The following is a 17,480-nucleotide window of genomic DNA, read 5'->3' as shown; positions in this document are numbered from 1 at the left end:
CCAGAAAAAAGAGAAGTTTTTTTGTTTGTTTTTTAAATCTGGAAGGTTTTGTATTCAATTAACTCAAAATTATTAAATTGATGGCATTAATTATTTTAATCTTAATATATTAATTTTGTAATTTTTTAATGTATTGGTATAAACAGTTTTTTTATTTGCTGACAGATTCTCTGATTTCTGTGTTACTTCTTTTTTAATTAATGTATCTAACCTTGGTCATGCATTCTTATTGTGGCTCAGATAGCAGATTTTGAGGGTTTGCCTTCCTAACCTGTGCTTTGTCTACTTAAGACGACAAATGTTTTGCAACCTTGGGGTGCATTGGCCTTATAAATAAATATGACAGTGAGGATCAGAGTGCTGGAATTGGACAGTTTAATATTTCTCATCTGTTCTGGAATCATGTTTTCTTTTTGTTGAAGAATGATAAATATTCAAATACTAGTATTCAGAAGACTTGTAAGGCTTTTCTTAAGATAAAGTTTTCTTTTAATAGTCTTATACTTTGTGATGACTTTGTCCTTAATACTTGTAGAATTTTCCTTATTCTTGGATTAAATAATAAAGATTGTAGGAGTCAAGTGTCATGTATTTAAAACTTTCACATGGCTCAGAGGAGGAATCAAGTATGTACTAGTATAATAAGTTGGTGTGTGTGTGTGTGGGGGGGGGTGTGTATACAGAAAGAGAAACTAGGTAAAGTATACATAAGTATATAGGCAGTCCTCGGGTTACATCAGGGATCTGTTCCTATGGTGTGACCTAACTCAATTTTCTCCCTGAGTCCGAACCCACCTACATAACCATCTACATCACTCACATGGAGCACATACACAGCAGTGATGAAGTGAAACAGTAAAAAAAATAAAAAAAAAAATAAAAGAAAAATAACGATTCCTGAACTTTACTTGTGGTAAATAAATAATAAAAAAATAAAGCACATATGTACATATGTCAAAATGACAACTTTTTTTTTTTTTTTAATAAATACTGTAAATGGGAGATGGCAACATAACCACGAACGACGCAAGTCGAGTCCGACATAACCCAAGGGCTATCTGTATATTGTTCTTTTCTGAACTTCTGTATGGGTGGGGAGATGCCATTTCTCACTAAGATTGTCACCACCTGATGTCGTCTACACAGTGGCAAGGCTTTGGGGAAAACAGGCACACATCATTGCTACTACGGTAATGCAAAACAGTATAGTCTCTAAGGAAGGGAATCTGGCAGTATCTATAAAATGACTCAGTAATCCCCCAAACCCCACCCCCCACCCCGCCCGTGCACAAAATGTTGTGCACCAGGCCTCTATTTTAAATAAAATAATTAAATTAAATTTAAAAAATAGAATCCTAGAGCATTTGACCATTGCAGAATATGTTTGTGCCCTTGAGATGACTAAAATCAGTTGTGTTTCACTTAACAAAACAAAAACACAAAAGGGGTATTTGGAGTTGGTCAAATGGAGAATGAGGAGGACAAAAATGGGGAGGGCTGGCTATCTTTGGTCCTGCATCCCAGAGGGAATCGTTATTAGTCTTTTGTTCCAAGGACAGTCTGATCAATCTCGAAATATCTTTCTTCCATAGAGGTGGTGAGAGTATATTTTGGCATGGCTGAACTTATCAGGGCTATAAATGAAATCACTTTATTGAAAAGTTTAACAATGTCTTTATAAGGCTCTATTGTGTTAATAGGGGAAGGGTTTTTGTAATGTCCACATGAAATTGTCTTAACTTACCTTGTTATTCTAAAGCTTGCAGTTTAGTTATAGCTTAATCAAAATAAGTAGGGTCTGACATAAAAGTCATAACAAAGTACTGTGGCAGCATAGTTGTTTTGAGCTATAATAGAAATGTTTTAGAAAGTTTGCAAACTTGATTTTGAAGTGTAAACATAATGGAGTGAAATAGAATATTTTCTTAGTGTGCAGTGTGGTAGGTTTATAATTTTAGTTTCATAACTTTCAAGAAAATAAATTTTTAAACACTGAACTAGTTTAAACCAAGTACTGATATCTTTAAATAAATGCACTATTTTTTTTCCTGTACTGTATCTTATGTCATTTAAAATGAACAGCCAGGCCCGGAACAGCTCGCTCCTCGCCTGCCCCTGCCCCACGGCTGCCTCTCAGACATGGCTGGAAACTTTTGTGGGAACTTGAGGGTCTGCTGAATCAAGTGATGAAGGCTTAGATCTGGATGTGTTGAGTTAGTATAGCTCTGGGGTGTTGATCTGTGAGTGCCTTGGGTGGGGCCTGGATGAGGCTGGTTGTGAAATGTATCATTGGGCATGTGGTGGTAGTATTGATATGAGAAAATGCTAAGTAACTGATTTACTATCTGAAAAGGGATTTACTATCGGGGAAAGGGAGGGAGGAAGAGACTGAACATAAACTGCACCTATGGATGAGGACAATGGGGGATGGGGAGAGGGCGGAGGGTGGGATGGGAACCTGGTGGAGGGGGGAAGAAATGAGGAACCTTTGTAACAATATGAACAATAAAGATTGATTTAAAAAAATAAAAATAAAAAAAAATAAAATGAACAGCAGCGAGTGAATTGTTTTTAAATCTGATCATTTAAATAATAGGACATAAATGATTATTTTGTAAATTCTTAGCAAAGAAATATAAAAATATGTCAAAATAAGAATTTAGTTTTCATTGATTTGGTCAATGAAGAATGTTCCATATAGTTAGTTTTTAGCTCTTGAGCTCAACAGAAAATTTGTATGTTAAGTGACCTTTTAGAAAAAATTAGAAAAATTCTCTCCTTTTGATTGCTTCTAAAGCTAACCACACAAAGAATACAGAACAATTTGATTGTTCTTAAGATCTTAGACTAGTGGGGCAATTTGTGCAGAGATTGGATGTCCCTCTCCTACAGTAGGGGTATAAGGCTTCATATTGACTGTATATAAGTAACCAGCTGATATAAGTCCTGTTTTCCTCCTCCTCCTATCTCTCCCTTTCCTTTGCCTTCCTTTAGGAACGTGTCATTAACCATGCTGCAGGCAGCCATGGATTCTCTGGGATATTTATGAAATATGATCTCAGTTCTCTTATGGTGACAGTTACTGAAGAACATATGCCATTCTGGCAGTTTTTTGTAAGACTCTGTGGTATCATTGGAGGAATCTTTTCAACAACAGGTGAAGATTTTTTTTTTTTTTTTTTTGTCTATTTTCTAAAATTGTTGCTGACACTGAAATTAGGATGTTTGTACTTAAAATGGGCAAAAAATATACACGCTTTTCATATTTTGATATTTAAAGAACTTTTTCTTTTAAGACTTCATTCCAAAGTTAATGGATTAAACATACCTAAATTCACTGCATTCAGTGATTTAAGAGAGATTGATTACTTAGTGAACTAGACAGATCCTGGAAGTGAATCCAAGTTCTCCCATTTACATAGTGATAGCTTTGTATAAAATGTAATATTTATCTTTTCTGAAATTTGTTTTCTTATCTATAAAAAAGGGAATAATGGTTCCTAACTTGCAAGTGTGTTGTAGAATTAGATGAGAAAATGCCTAGAAATAGTAGCCACTTGAATGTAAATTTTCTATTTGGTTAAAGTATTTTTAATTTTATGATATGTAAAATAATATGATACTTTGAGCTATGTGATAGTTCAGTCAGTGTTTTTATGATTTTGACCTTTTTCCCCCTGATATTATGGGGTTCTCTCAAAGATGATAATTACTTGCAGAATTGTAAGAGTTAAATACAATAAATAGAGAAAGGAAACAGTTCCTTTTTTATCCCCAACCCCTATTGAGTATTACATAGACTGAGTAGTTTATATACTTTGAATTATATTTTTATGATGAATGACTAGCTTTTCTTATAAAAATCTTTGTCATTCCTTCATTTAAATGCATTTAAATTTTTAGTGCTGGTATTTATTTTTTAAAATTATGTGGGTGGAAGATGTATTAAACACTCTTGAAAAGATTGCTTTGTCAAGTTCATGAATTATTGAATCTTATGATTTTGAAAATAAATTCATTTGTTTTAAAATCAAACTGTCATTACTTTTAACTGTGGGAGAAAAGCTAACTACTTTCCTTCCTTAACCTATACTGTTATAGCTTTAGTTTTATGTTATTTAGGAAATAATTACATTATAGCATAACTTAATTAAAACATTTTTTATTACAGGCATGTTACATGGAATTGGAAAATTTATAGTTGAAATAATTTGCTGTCGTTTTAGACTTGGATCCTATAAACCCGTCAATTCTGTAAGTGGTATAGTATAAATGGTACTGATCTCTAACTCATAGTATTATTGTTAAATCTAAACAGTATCTTTTGGTGCCCAGAAAAAAAATTGTCCTTGGTAAAGCCTTGTGTTTAGAGGAACTAATGTAATAAGTAAAACAAAACTGATGCTCTGGTCTTTTTTTCTCCCTAGGTTCCCTTTGAAGATGGCCACACAGACAACCACTTACCTCTTTTAGAAAACAGTACACATTAGCACCTCCTAGGTGAAGGAGAAAAACTTTTTGCCTGAGACATCAAACCTTTTTTAATAATAAAATATTGTGCAATATATTCAAAAGGAAAAAAAAAAAAAAAAGAATGAAAAGCAGGAATCATACCTAGAAAAAAAAGAGAAAAAACTGAAATCCTATATATGTTGTGTCTGTTACAAATGTCTTAGAAGAAATTATGCAGCTAATCAGTGAATTAGTCCAACTGGAATATTGCTTCGAAAAATGACCCCTTCTGATATTTTCACAGCAAATGGGCATTGTCGAAATCGGACCTTGAAGAGCCTGAAGGAAAGAGGTCAAACCACATCTAAAGAAAAAGGCATTAATAGTGCTAATGTCTACGTCCTTTTGTTTTTAAAATATGATATCAGAATAAAACATGGAAAATTAGTTTAAACTTTAAAAAGTTGTGATCAGGTCACCTTGTTAATAAAGATAAACAGGGATGGGTTCACATGCCATAGCCATATTAATGTTAAGCCATAATGACAAGACAATTTATCCAGTGGTTTGGTCTTTGGAAGGTAACTGTTTTTCTTTAACCTCTGGCTATTGACTTTTTTAACTGTTCAAGGCAGGGTCATGAAAGACCAAGGTGAATTCTTACAGGGGCAGGTACATTGGTGCTATAACATGTAATAGGAATCCATTCACAAATTGTATGGTGGGCACTTAATACAAAGAGGGGAAAAAAGCACATGTTTTTAAAAGATGCTAAATTTTCTAATCTGATCATATTGTGTTGGTATACTGTGGGAACGGGATGCGTAATAAAAAGATACACTACTGATAATGAAAATTATCAGTTTATAAAATAGTAAGAAAAGTAGAATATTTTATACGTGCTGTGGTGAGTAGGCGACAGGGTAACTAAATAAAGTAAAAGTGTAAGGCAGCTATTTAAGTAAAACAAGATAATGTCATATCTGAGAGGTTATATTAAATGATTTCCGTTAAAATATCAAACTGGATGAAAGAGGTATTTGCATTCAGAATGTCCTGAATGTGGTTGATTCTGTATTAGATTGTGTTGTTCTGGCTTTCTTACTATTTAAGACTTGATTTAAAATTTTCAGACTATAAAAGATTAAAAATAATGAAGGGAAGATATCATTCAGGTACCATTAAAAACTTATTTGGAATATGTGTGCCAACATCAGTTTTCTTTTGTAATACTTAATGTTAGTAGAAGAATCGTCAACCAATCCCCATGGGGTAAAGCACTTAGGAAAATAGGGAAACAAAAATTGTTAAGTACCAAGGCCAAGGCTTAAAAGCTAGATTAAAATCATGGTTTTTAGAAGATAGGCTGTCACAAGTTGTAGTTTTTCATATGGATTTTTTTTTGTTTTGTTTAAGTAAAATGGTTTTTTGAAAATAGTTTGGACAATAATGTAATGGAGAGGAGAAATACTGATAAAACTTTACAGTAAATCTTATGTTGAATGGTATTTTGCAGAAAATACAAACATCAATGTTTAAAATGCAGTTTATCATTAACAGCCACAAAGTTAATGGATTAATACAGGTAACATAATAGGCTTTGAAACATATTTGAATCAAAAACATTCCAAATAATGTGATTTTTATTTCTTCAGATATTTCCAACGAAAGCATCGCTCAAAAGGAATTTTAACTGGAGGGAATTAGAATTTTAGCTATTTTTATTTGACAGTTGGTTCTGTGAGTCTGCTTGTCAGAGAATTCCATCAAATTTTAGAGGTTTTGTTTTTTAATGGGAGGAAAGACAATAACCATTTAGAGTTACTTTCTTGTAGGATTATAACAGTTAAATATCTCTTAAAATTTTTAAATCTTTATTGCTGAAAGTATTACATATGTTCCCCCCCACCTCAAATAACCCCTTCTAGCCTGCCCACCCCCTCAACCCTATTGTCTGTGACCATGGGTTATACATCTATATATGCATACAAGTTTTTAGTTGATCACTTCCCACCCACCTTCCCCTGCCTTCCCTCAGAGGTTCCACAGTCTACTCTATGCTTCTATGTCCTAGATCTATTAGTTTATCGGTTTATTTTGTTCATTAGATTCCATATACATGTGATACTTGTCTTTCTCTGACTGGCTTATTTTGCTTAGCATAATACTCTCCAGGTCCCTTCATGCTGTCTCAAAGGGTGAGTGATCCTTCCTTTATACCGCTGCATAGTATTTCATGTTATAAATGTACCACAGCTTTTTTATCCACTCATCTACTGGTGAGCACTTGGGCTGTTTCCTGATCTTAGCACAATTGTAAATTGTGCTGCTATGAATTATATTGAAATGTTAATGGAATTAATTTGTTCCATTAAAACTATGAAAGGAATTTTTTCAAAGCAAAATCTTTGCATTGATTTTTATTTTAAAAATTAAAGATTTCCAGCTGAAAGTCCTTGAATAGTAAGATCAGATTTTTTGGGAATCAAAACATAAGATTCTGATCAGCCCTTTGGATGATGGATGATGAAGTATACCTATATATTAAGATTTATTACGTGTTCTGATCTCACCAAGTGTTGCTTTTCAGTTGCAGAGAACACTGTAGTGACCTATTCGTCTTATGCCTGAGGATGCCTTCAGTAGGGTACCTAACTTTATTAACTTAATCCTTTTTATTAGGCTGTTCAAAATATCTACACATATATTTCAGCCTAAATATTTTCAAGTTGAGACCTTGGATTATATGAAAAATTTTGAAATTATTTGCATACCTTGGCCTATAAGACATGAAATATTTAGGTGAATGATTCTCTACTCGTGTATTTCTACACTTCAGACTACCTCTTGGAAAAGCTTAACTCATTCAGAATTATAAAATTCTATTTTTCAACTCAGATGATTAATATACTTTTCTCATGCATTTTTTGATACAAAGCACCGAATTTTTAAAAACTTTTGAATGCAAACAAAATTTACAATCTTTAATACAAATTTAATTCATAAAGAACTGACTAAGATGTCTTAATTTTTTAGTGGTGTAAGGGGAGGGCTACATTACATACATTCTGTTTTCATGTCTGAAGTTAGTAATTAAAGTACCAGCAACTGTTTTATTTTGTTAATTTAAACGTGTGTGTGTGTGTGTGTGTGTGTGTGTATTATGCTATATATATATGTAGTAATCTAGCACTGAGCATTTTTCCATACTTTCGTGTGGGCATATTGGAGCAACCATTATGTTTTAGTATAGGTAGTTGCTTATGTTTCCAGAACATTAGACTTGCAGTTCTAGAAAAATAGCCAATTGGAAATTTGCATGTGACTCCTGTGAATTATGCAGATTATTGTTTTTAAAATTTTTAGGCTGACCTACATTAACTACAATATTAAGTTTATTGTGAGGTAACACATTATTTGGGTGTTAGTCCCTCGGGTCATTCTATTTACCTTGAGATTCTAAATCAGTTACTTAAAGTGATGAGTGGAGATAATGATTTTAGGTTAGTATAAAATTGTGAGAAATGTTTTTTTTTCTGTGTTCTGTGTCCATATGCCCTAACTTTCTCTAACATTAATTGCCTTAGGTAGTGACTGTCTTCAACTCAGTAGTATTTATTACAGTATTGGGTATTTAGTGAGTGCAGAATATGGTAGTTATCAAAAATTTTCAAATATAAATGCCCTTTCTTTCTATTTACCATCCCTTTTCCCCCCCAAAAGTAGGAGGGTTTTTTCTCATTGCACTATATATATTAGGCACTTAAATAATGGTTAGTCTTGATTTAAAATTACTTCTTTCATACAGATACCTATCTGCTTTCACTGCTTACAAGAGGACAATGGCAGGTCTCTAATGGTACAGGTAGAAAACAATGCAGCATGCAAATACTACCCTATTAATGGTCAGAAAAAGTGGAGCAATATGTACTTATATGTTAATTTGTATTTATCTGGTAGGTTCTTTGGATTACTACATTTTTTTTCTCAGGGAGGGAGATCTGCAGTAGTCATCAGTTAAAGACATAATACTGAAAAAGAGAAAAACATTTTTAATCAAATTTCTATGTAATCAAAAGTCAAAATGAATACTTGATCAGTGGAATTTATTGAATTAGTGAAACACAATAATCAAAAGATAGTAAATTCTTAGGAACTATTATGTTTTATCCAGTCTCATTTAATTATATATATTTCATTTTTACTATATCTGTACTTATCAGTGTAACTCAAAAATATTGTATAGACATCTTAAGCTAAAGATCACCAGGTGTTTTTTTTCAGAGCTGGGTTGTGTGCCCTGGAAAGAAATTAATTCCCAGAACCTAGATGAGATTGGGGAGGACATTGTCCAGAAGAGTTACCCCAAAATGCCTTTTATGGATTCAAAAAAATTTCAAGAAATCCTAGAAGCTGCCCTCAATCACTTCAGTGTGCCATTTTGAGTACCAATTATTCCAGCTAGTGAGCATAAACATGTTAACTTTCTGTGTTCATGTAATTGTCTAATAGTTGTGATTATTTTTAATTGAGCCTCCAAATTAGGCTTAAATAATAACCCATGTTTTTAGCATGAAATAACTGCAGTCCAGTACGCACTGATCTCTCAAATAAGATGAAAGAGTAATAGTTATATTGAAATTTAGGAATAAATAGTTTTTAGTAATTCATTTTTATTATACATAAAATATTTTTAAACAAAACACCTATTCTCTAAATATAGTCACTTAATGAAGTCTGTCCTTTTCTGCTGTACATTGTACAATTAGCGATGTGCAGTTGGAATGATTGAGACACCAGCAAGTTCTGTTGCTCACTAGAGTCATCTTCCCCACTTTATAGAGAAAGACTATGACTAGCATTTAAATTTGTGTTTAAAATTTTGTTTTTCCTCAATGCAAAAGTCAAGAGAATGGGTTTTTGTATGATTCCAACCTAGGATCTTCCTCTCCATTTAGTCACTCCTATTGAGGCCTGAGTAAAATAAGCTGAAATATAAGGTTACAGCATCTGTGAGGATGTTGAAACCATTCTTCCACTTAGATTGATTTTAAACCTTTATACTGGGTATCCCAGACTGGTCTCACGGCTAGAACTGCCTTTCTTTAGCCTATTTCCACTTCTAGGTGTTCTGTGTTTTGAGTTGCAGTTAGTCCTCTCAATGGGAAGAATGCTAAATATAGAAAGAGGTTTATACTTTGGTGTTTTATATTCAAGGACATAGAGTGTTAGAAAGCAATCTGGAAATAACTTTTTTCTAAAATATGTTTGTTTATAGGCTCGGCTATGACTTCCTTCTCTTAAAGAGAGAGAGAGAGGGGGAGAGAGAGAGGGGGGAGAGGGAGAGAGAGAGAGAGAGGGGAGAGGGAGGGAGAGAGAGAGAGAGAGAGAGAGAGAGAGAGAGAGAGAGAAATAGGAAATAGGGGCAAATACTACATGACATGACATTTGACAGGTGATGAGGTTGGCCATAGTCTTTGCCACTTCCTTATCTTGAGGACCACAGTTTGCTGTTCTAGAGATATCTGAGAGGTACCAGATAAATGAAGACTGCCAAATGTTCTTAGATCTTGAGCGTTCTGGGTGCCCTAAAGTAGGAGAGAAACTTATAACAGAAGCTCACAATGAAGAACCAGACATTTCGAGCCATCTGAGATCTTGCCATAAGAAGGCGCCAGGCAATGAGGAAGAGGGCAGTATTAAAGAGGTAGTGAATATTCCGGAGCCTGGGGAAGAGACATATATAGTCAAAGTTAAAACAGTGTCAAATACCCAACTATTATCTGAAACATAAATGTGTTTCTTTTGGCTATCACAAGCAAATAATTATTAAATGCTTACAGGTTTGACCTGAGAAGCCTTTGAGTTTCATCTTTTATTTCCAAAACATTCTCAATAATCAGAATTCCCTAATATTACCTTGTCTAGTTTCTATTTACCATACTTCTCATACTGTAACCTATCTTGCAAACATGACTAACAGTCTTTATTAAAGGTATGTTGATCCTATTACCATATCACAAATCTTTACTGGTTCCTGTTCACTAGAGGGTAAGTCATACAGTTCTCAACCTCTAAACTCTGTTTTCATCCTTACTATCTATTAAAAACCCTCTGTTTCTGCCAGAATTAAACCAAACTGTTATAATTCTTTGTCCTTTAAGGGATTAATGGCAAATTAAGGCAGCTGAAGGTCTTGAAGAGTGGTTATGCCCATGTTACATAGTGTGATCAGTCTCCTGCCTACTGGGTAAACTTTATCACATGGTAGGGTGTGGCAGAAGAATCAAAGACACTTTGGTTCAAATTTGGTTCATGTGTGACTAGGAACAAATGACCATTACTATTGATAAAAATGGGATAACAGAAAGAATGCCTCATAGGGGTGTGGTGAAGGTAAATGAAGCCATGTATCACAGGGCACAGTATAAAAAGAAGGACATCTTATTTAGTAAATGCTGAAGAAAAATGTCAATTCCTCCTGTCCCTGGCTCAGATTTCAAGTCTGGTGTAAAATCAGATACACATAAGTATTAACTGACCGACTATGTTTACCTTTTTAAGTGTTGCTTTGCTTCTGGGATCCCAGCCATATCTTCTTTCAATAAGTACTTCTTGATTCCTAAAACGTAATTTTCAATGTATTCCAACCAGTTCAACTGGCGCACATCAAAGTTGAATACCTGAAAGGCAAATAGATAAAAGGATTGCCAGAATTGCATGGCTGGATAATCATTTTGTTCACCAAGTTTTCTTTTACATAAATGAGCAACAGTCGGTTTAGAAGACTTAGGTTGGATCCCTCTAGAGGAGATTATTTGAGCTGCTATTTCAAAGGCCCTGATTATATAGATTATCATTTTCCTTGCAATATTTAAACATGGAGCAAGCAAAAATACTTGATCTTCAGAAAGTCTTGTGAGGGAAATTTGAGGAACTGTTATTAGTCTGGTGAAAGCTAATTTCATTTCATGTAAATGTGGATTAATAATTTTTAAAAGTGATGGAATAATATGTTAGGGATCAAAACAAATTATGCATTCTTTTCTTTCCATTCCCCTTAAATATTGATGGTGTCCCTTGGCCTACCTACCTTTCCTACAATATCAGCACTTTCTGCAGATTAATGCAAACTTTGGAAAACAAAGCATTGAGGAGTAGCTTAGCAGAACTTATATTTTGTATTTGCTATAGAGATACCCATTATGTCTCTCAGTGTGTCATTAAAGAAGCCATTCAGAACAGTTCTTTTAGTGTTAAGTGGTAAGGAAAGCTTTGCTTCTCTTGGAACACCAGTGTGTTTTTTCCTCCTAGACAAAGAATACCATGAAACTATTTTTTCCCCTTTTCCTTTTTACCACCAAAAAGCTCACAAAAAAATTCACTGCTTTAGCAGAAATGACATAGGATTTTGTATACTACAGATGGACATATTTTTTCCATTTTTATCCTTGACTTCATATTCTAATTCAATTTCTATTTTGTTTATATATGCCTTTATTGTAAGAAATATCAAATCTTTGAAATGATTTTGAGTATCATCAAAGTGAGCAGATGAGATTAACAAGTTACAAAGAGCTTCATAGATTTGTCCAAAGCTGAATTGCTTTCCAAAAGTAATTCAGTATTGTCTTGTTTGGATATGTTTGTTTTTCCACAATGTCACTATTACATACTCATTGATACAAACAGTGGCCTTTTCTTTTACTCTATTTCACTTTTCTAAGTGAGATTTCATGCAGCTCTGGTTAAGAAACCTGAATCTATGGGGTAAATCAAACTGGAAGCCGAGCCATCCTAGAGTTTGGCAATTATATTTGCTAAGGTATTGAAATTGTATGTTAAATCCACTACAGATTTGATTTTCTCGTGACATTTTAAGTGATTTTAGTTTAAAATAGTAAAATGTCAAAAATAAAACTCTAAGCTCATTATTTTAAAAATTATTTAGATGGTTAAATTCTATGGAGAAATGCAATGAAGATAAGCCTACATAAAATTTGAAGCTAATTTTTAAAATAATGTACAATAGCTTGAGGTCTTTAAAAATAAGCTGATTTGATCAATCAGCCATGCATTTCAAACAGGTGCTTAGAAGAATTTTGTCTGTATAAGGTATGTAAACATTTCTGAAAATAGGTCTATTTCATGTTAATTATAGAGGTACTCAGTGAAGATTTCAATTAAAATATCCTAAAACTCATCTGATTTATCAATCTAACATTTATAGTGTTAGATTGTGCAAGTAACCCTTTGATTCCATGGCATAAATTCTAGAATGGGATTTGAATCATGCTTATGAGGCTGGTATGTTAGGTGTAAAATCTTTAGCTGCAAAGCCAGGCTAGCTACCCACTTAATGTTTCTCTATATGACTTGGTTTCTTTTATATGCTGTCTGTCAAGAACTAGTTAAATCAAGAAATGCTTTTTTCTTTAAACATTTTTCCCCCCAGTGGAAAAGTGTCAATCAAGAGTGAAAAATTTAAAGTTAAATTGCAAACTAATGACATGATCAGGGAACTCTACTCCTTGAGAAGGAAAGTTAGGAACATGTACAAAGCACAAAAGATTTCTATATTTGTGAGTTTCAGAATATGCAAAGATTTCAGGGTATATTGTTACCACCACAAAGCTATAATAATATGAGGAAGTACATTGCGCTGGTGCTAAGCAATTTAAGTGAAGGCATGTTGTAAGAAGTACAAGTCTGAGTTGGTTAAATCATAGGGAAGAAGGTTGACAATGCTGGGGAGAGGGCAATACTGATGGAGGGAGGTCTTCTATGGGATAGAATAAATAGGAGTTGAGTTTACCTTTAAAAAGATAAACTATTTTAGATATGCCAAATGATTTTGATTTAATAAGAACTGAAGGAGAATGTACAAGCAAGAAAATTATAACGTTTTTTTAAAATCAAAGTCATATGCTATGGCTATTAGGGGAAAGATAGAGATACACAGGGTTTGTTGAGAACATAACAGCTGGGAGAGTGAACAAAGAATTCTAAGTATATGAAGACCCCAGAACAGCAGGGATGATCTAACCAAAGGTCAAGATCCTTGATTTCTTACCTACATTAAGCTTGTTTCCTGCAACTGTGTTGATAGCATTGACTGATTTTCTTAGAGAAAAAGAATTCTGTGTATAGCTTGGCTGGTGTGGCTCAGTGGTTGAGCATTGATCTATGAACAACAAGGTCACCATTCAATTCTTGGTTAGGGCAAATGCCTGGGTTTTGGGCTTGATCCCCAATAGGGGGCATGCAGGAGGCAGCCAATCAATGATTCTTTCTCATCACGGATGTTTCTGTCTTTCCCTCTCTCCTCTGAAATCAATAAAAATATGTATATTTTTAAATTCTGTGTATATAACTAGAACTTTATTCATCAACTTTTCAGGTCAAATACTTCCAAATTCTAAGTGAGTAAGATTTTCCTATTGGCTAAGTCAGTACTGCACTTACTCTCTGGTCTTCAGGACTCAACTTGGACATCAGCATTTCTGTGTTGCACGTGCTCCATTCCCAGCTCCGGTTGATGAAATACTCCAGCATGGAAACAGTTCTTAAAAGCCGATTCATGAGCTTTGTCATCCTGAGTTAAAGATCAGATAAGAACCAATATCATTAGCATAGCACAGATGGCTGCTTTCCTGTTCTCTATAGGAATGCATGAGAAATTATCTTTGAGAAAGATATAAAAACTATCCCTCCCCTAATCTTCATCTCCACTAATTCTCATAGCATCCTACTTAGGTAGGTGTAAATCTGCACTTGTATGAACGCAGTAAAGTGAATTTAAGATAAAGTGGCCACATTAATAGGTGTGGAAGCCAAAATTCCTTGACCTCAAAAAGCCTCTGCTTTTGTAACCTCGCCATCCTGTGTCCCATTACTTAGAGTGGACCAAGTCTTCCAATCCTGTGGTCAGGACTTGGACCAGCTGGCTGTGTGAGCTTGCCAACTTAACAACTTACAAAAACTTCCATATGCAATCTAATTGCTCCTCACAATATTACTTGGAAGTAGTCAAGATCTGTATTATCTTCATTTTACAAAAGGATTAATAGGTTTGTGGTTACAAGGCTAATGCTTAAACCTAGGACTTACGGCTACAAGTCACTTTTGGCCTATAGAACATTTGATTTTCCCCTTAGGCAAATCATGATAGTAGTAAGTAATCCAGTAATGACTTCCTATGCTTTTGCATTTTATGTATTAAGAAGACCTTCTCTACCTGAGAATAAGAAATGTACTTTTTCTTTATAAAAAAAAAATACTATTTTTTGAGAATTTGGTTTTATTTATGGTCAATCTTAATGTCCACATATTTACTGACTCTTGTGGTACTCTCATTGTATCATGGGAAATTCTTAGGAGGGAAAAATAATTTATCCATCATATAAGCATCAGAACAGGGTTCTATTTAGCTGTTATTATCTAACATCTTTGCTTCAGATTAAATATTTATGTTCCCCCAAATTCATATCTTGAAACCTATATCCCCCTCATAAGATGGTCTTTAAAGGAGGAGACTGGAAGTTGATGAGTGCCCTTATGTATATAAAAGCTCACTTGCAGCATCAGATGGCATAGAACGATGACTGTCTAGGAACCAGGCAGCGGGTCCTCAGCACACCTAGTCTACCAGCATCTGGATTTTAGACTTCCCAATCTCCAAAACTGTGGGAAATAGATCTATGTTATTTATAAGCCCTCTAATCTATTCTGTTCTGGCAGCCGAAATGAAATCGACATTCTTCATCCATTCTATAATTCTGATGTAACTGATGTGATTTCAATAGATTTGTTTTAATTCTTAATCATTGTGCAATGATACTGTATGTACAGGACTATATCAGCATAATAGTATTTTTTTTTATAAAGAAAAAGTACATTTCTTATTCTCAGGTAGAGAAGGTCTTAATACATAAAATGCAAAAGCCAAAAAGTGATTCATTTTATCATATAAAAATTTAGAATTTCTATAGTAATAATAGTTTTACTGTATTATACAAACTTTTATTCAAAACCTTATAAAATAGCTATAATTATCATCCTCCCCCCCAAGTGAGAAATTTAGCAGGTTACATAATTTAGGACTCATGTGGCTAAACTGGTGAAGTCAGAAGTCAGACTCCAAACTTATATGTAGCTCCCCTGGTATAAAAATTTCATATTCAAAGCTAAAAGGAACAGACTTAGAGAAATTATATCAAATATAGATGTGTATACACACACACACACACACACGTTTCCAGAAACTAATAAGGCCAACCCAACAGAAAAATTGAAGAGAAATAGAAGCAACTCAGAGTGGAGAAAATTTGAATGTCTAATAATGTCTAGTGAACAACTGATGGAGGAGAAAACTTGAATGTCTAATGAACAAAACAAATATTTGATGAACACAAGGGAGTGCTGAGGACTTGGGGCTCAAATAAAAGTAAAAAAGGGATGCCATTTGTTGTCTTTATTTTGACAATTGCAAATGGACAGAACCTTTATTGAGGACAACCACATATGTTCCAGTCCAGCAAAACCACCCCCCTCAGCATCTTTGCCAGACCAGTGGCACATTCTACAAAAAAACTCATGTGCACTGGTAATTGTTTACCTCAAAGCCAAACTATATGTATTTTCATATGTGGTTGTAAATACATAGATCAAATACACGTGGTGAGGAAAGGTTCTAGAAGGACTTCTGCCATAAAGATTATTATTAAAATGTGTATCAAAAACAAACCTACCAATTTTATACAAATATTACAATTCAATTTCTTAAGAAAAAAATTCATAAAGACTTGTATTGTGTCCCTTATTTGTCTTTTCTACTTACTAAACTTTGCTTTTTATACAGATCTTCCACCCTTGATATCCTATCTAATAAAGAGAGGATATGCCCTCACAAAGATGGCGGTACCACAGCCAATAAGGAGAGGATATGCTAATTCAATGCCACGCCCTCAAAGATGGCAGCACCCACAGCCACAAGATGGTGGTACCCAGTCCCCTCACTGGGGCATCAGGTGTGCAGCATGGCCAGGCCCGCCGCCAGCTGACACCCAAAGCACAGGCAAGCCTTTGATAGTGGCTGCCCAACTGCCCAGAGCCAGCTCAAGAAGCAGGCAAACTTCGGATGCGGCTGCTCAGCCTCTCAGGTCTACTCGAAGCTCAGGTAACTAGGGCTGGCCAAGACTAGCACTGCTGGTAATGGTAGCAGCAGAGGTGTAATGGGGGCGTTATTTTCCCCTGATAGCCAGGTCACCTCCCACCCCTAAAGGCTCCTGGACTGTGAGAGGGGCAGGCCAGGCTGAGGGACCTCTCCCTCCAGTGCATGGATTTTCATGCATTGGACCTCTAGTGTATGTATGTGTGTGTGTGTATATATATATATATATATATATATATATATATATATATAATATTTTTATTGATTTCAGAGAGGAAGGGAAAGGGAAAGAGAGAGAGAGAAACATCAATGATGAGAGAGAATCATTAATTGGTTGCCTCCAACTGGGGACTGAACCGCAAACCGGACATGTGCCCTTGACTGGAATTGAACCTGGGACCTTCAGTCAGGAGGCTGACACTCTGTCCACTGAGCCAAACAGGTAGGGCCATTTCTGATATATTTTAAAGTCTTCAGCATTTCTGCTTACAACGTTATTTTTCTTTTTCCCATTTTTATATAATATGCCTCATACAAATATTTTCCTCATAGCCACAATGTCCCCTTTTCACTTTGTTCAAGGAGAAATTGACAATTATTAAGTGATGAGCTCTTAATAAGGTCTCTGCAAATTTAAATAAACTCAACATTGCCTATGTTTTAGTCACTTGCTCCACTAATAAGGATGGAAATGAAACATGCTGAGAAAGACTTCCTCTTTTATAAAGAAGCTACCACCGAAGGCAAGACTATTCATGCTTCTTATTCATGGTTGCAGGAGTTGCCTTTGGTAATGATAGCAATGATGGCTCCTCAGACACACATAATATTCAAGTGAGACAGAGATAAAAGAGTA

General features: G+C 34.6%; 2 protein-coding genes across 3 annotated transcripts in view; one reads left to right on the top strand and one right to left on the bottom strand.

Moving 5' to 3' along the window:
- The window catches only part of ERGIC2 (ERGIC and golgi 2), a 33,875-nt gene extending 28,960 nt beyond the window's left edge, over positions 1 to 4,915 (top strand). For both annotated transcript variants that reach the window (XM_036455504.2, XM_036455505.2), the window contains 3 exons: positions 2,995 to 3,157; positions 4,172 to 4,254; positions 4,428 to 4,915. In XM_036455504.2, the coding sequence (XP_036311397.1) occupies positions 2,995 to 3,157; positions 4,172 to 4,254; positions 4,428 to 4,490 (309 nt within the window). In that variant the 3' untranslated portion in view covers positions 4,491 to 4,915. The remainder of the gene's footprint in view (positions 1 to 2,994; positions 3,158 to 4,171; positions 4,255 to 4,427) is intronic.
- Positions 4,916 to 8,531: 3,616 nt separating this feature from the next.
- Positions 8,532 to 17,480, bottom strand: part of FAR2 (fatty acyl-CoA reductase 2) — a 125,607-nt gene continuing 116,658 nt past the window's right edge. The window contains exons 10-12 of the mRNA XM_045587882.1: positions 13,918 to 14,047; positions 11,008 to 11,135; positions 8,532 to 10,178 (exon numbers count right to left, since the gene is read on the bottom strand). Coding sequence (XP_045443838.1) covers positions 10,016 to 10,178; positions 11,008 to 11,135; positions 13,918 to 14,047 — 421 coding nt within the window. The 3' untranslated portion in view covers positions 8,532 to 10,015. The remainder of the gene's footprint in view (positions 10,179 to 11,007; positions 11,136 to 13,917; positions 14,048 to 17,480) is intronic.

Source organism: Pipistrellus kuhlii, unplaced genomic scaffold (genome assembly GCF_014108245.1).
Source record: "Pipistrellus kuhlii isolate mPipKuh1 unplaced genomic scaffold, mPipKuh1.p scaffold_m20_p_3, whole genome shotgun sequence".
NCBI lineage: Eukaryota > Metazoa > Chordata > Mammalia > Chiroptera > Vespertilionidae > Pipistrellus > Pipistrellus kuhlii.
This window is presented reverse-complemented; position numbering and strand designations above follow the sequence as displayed.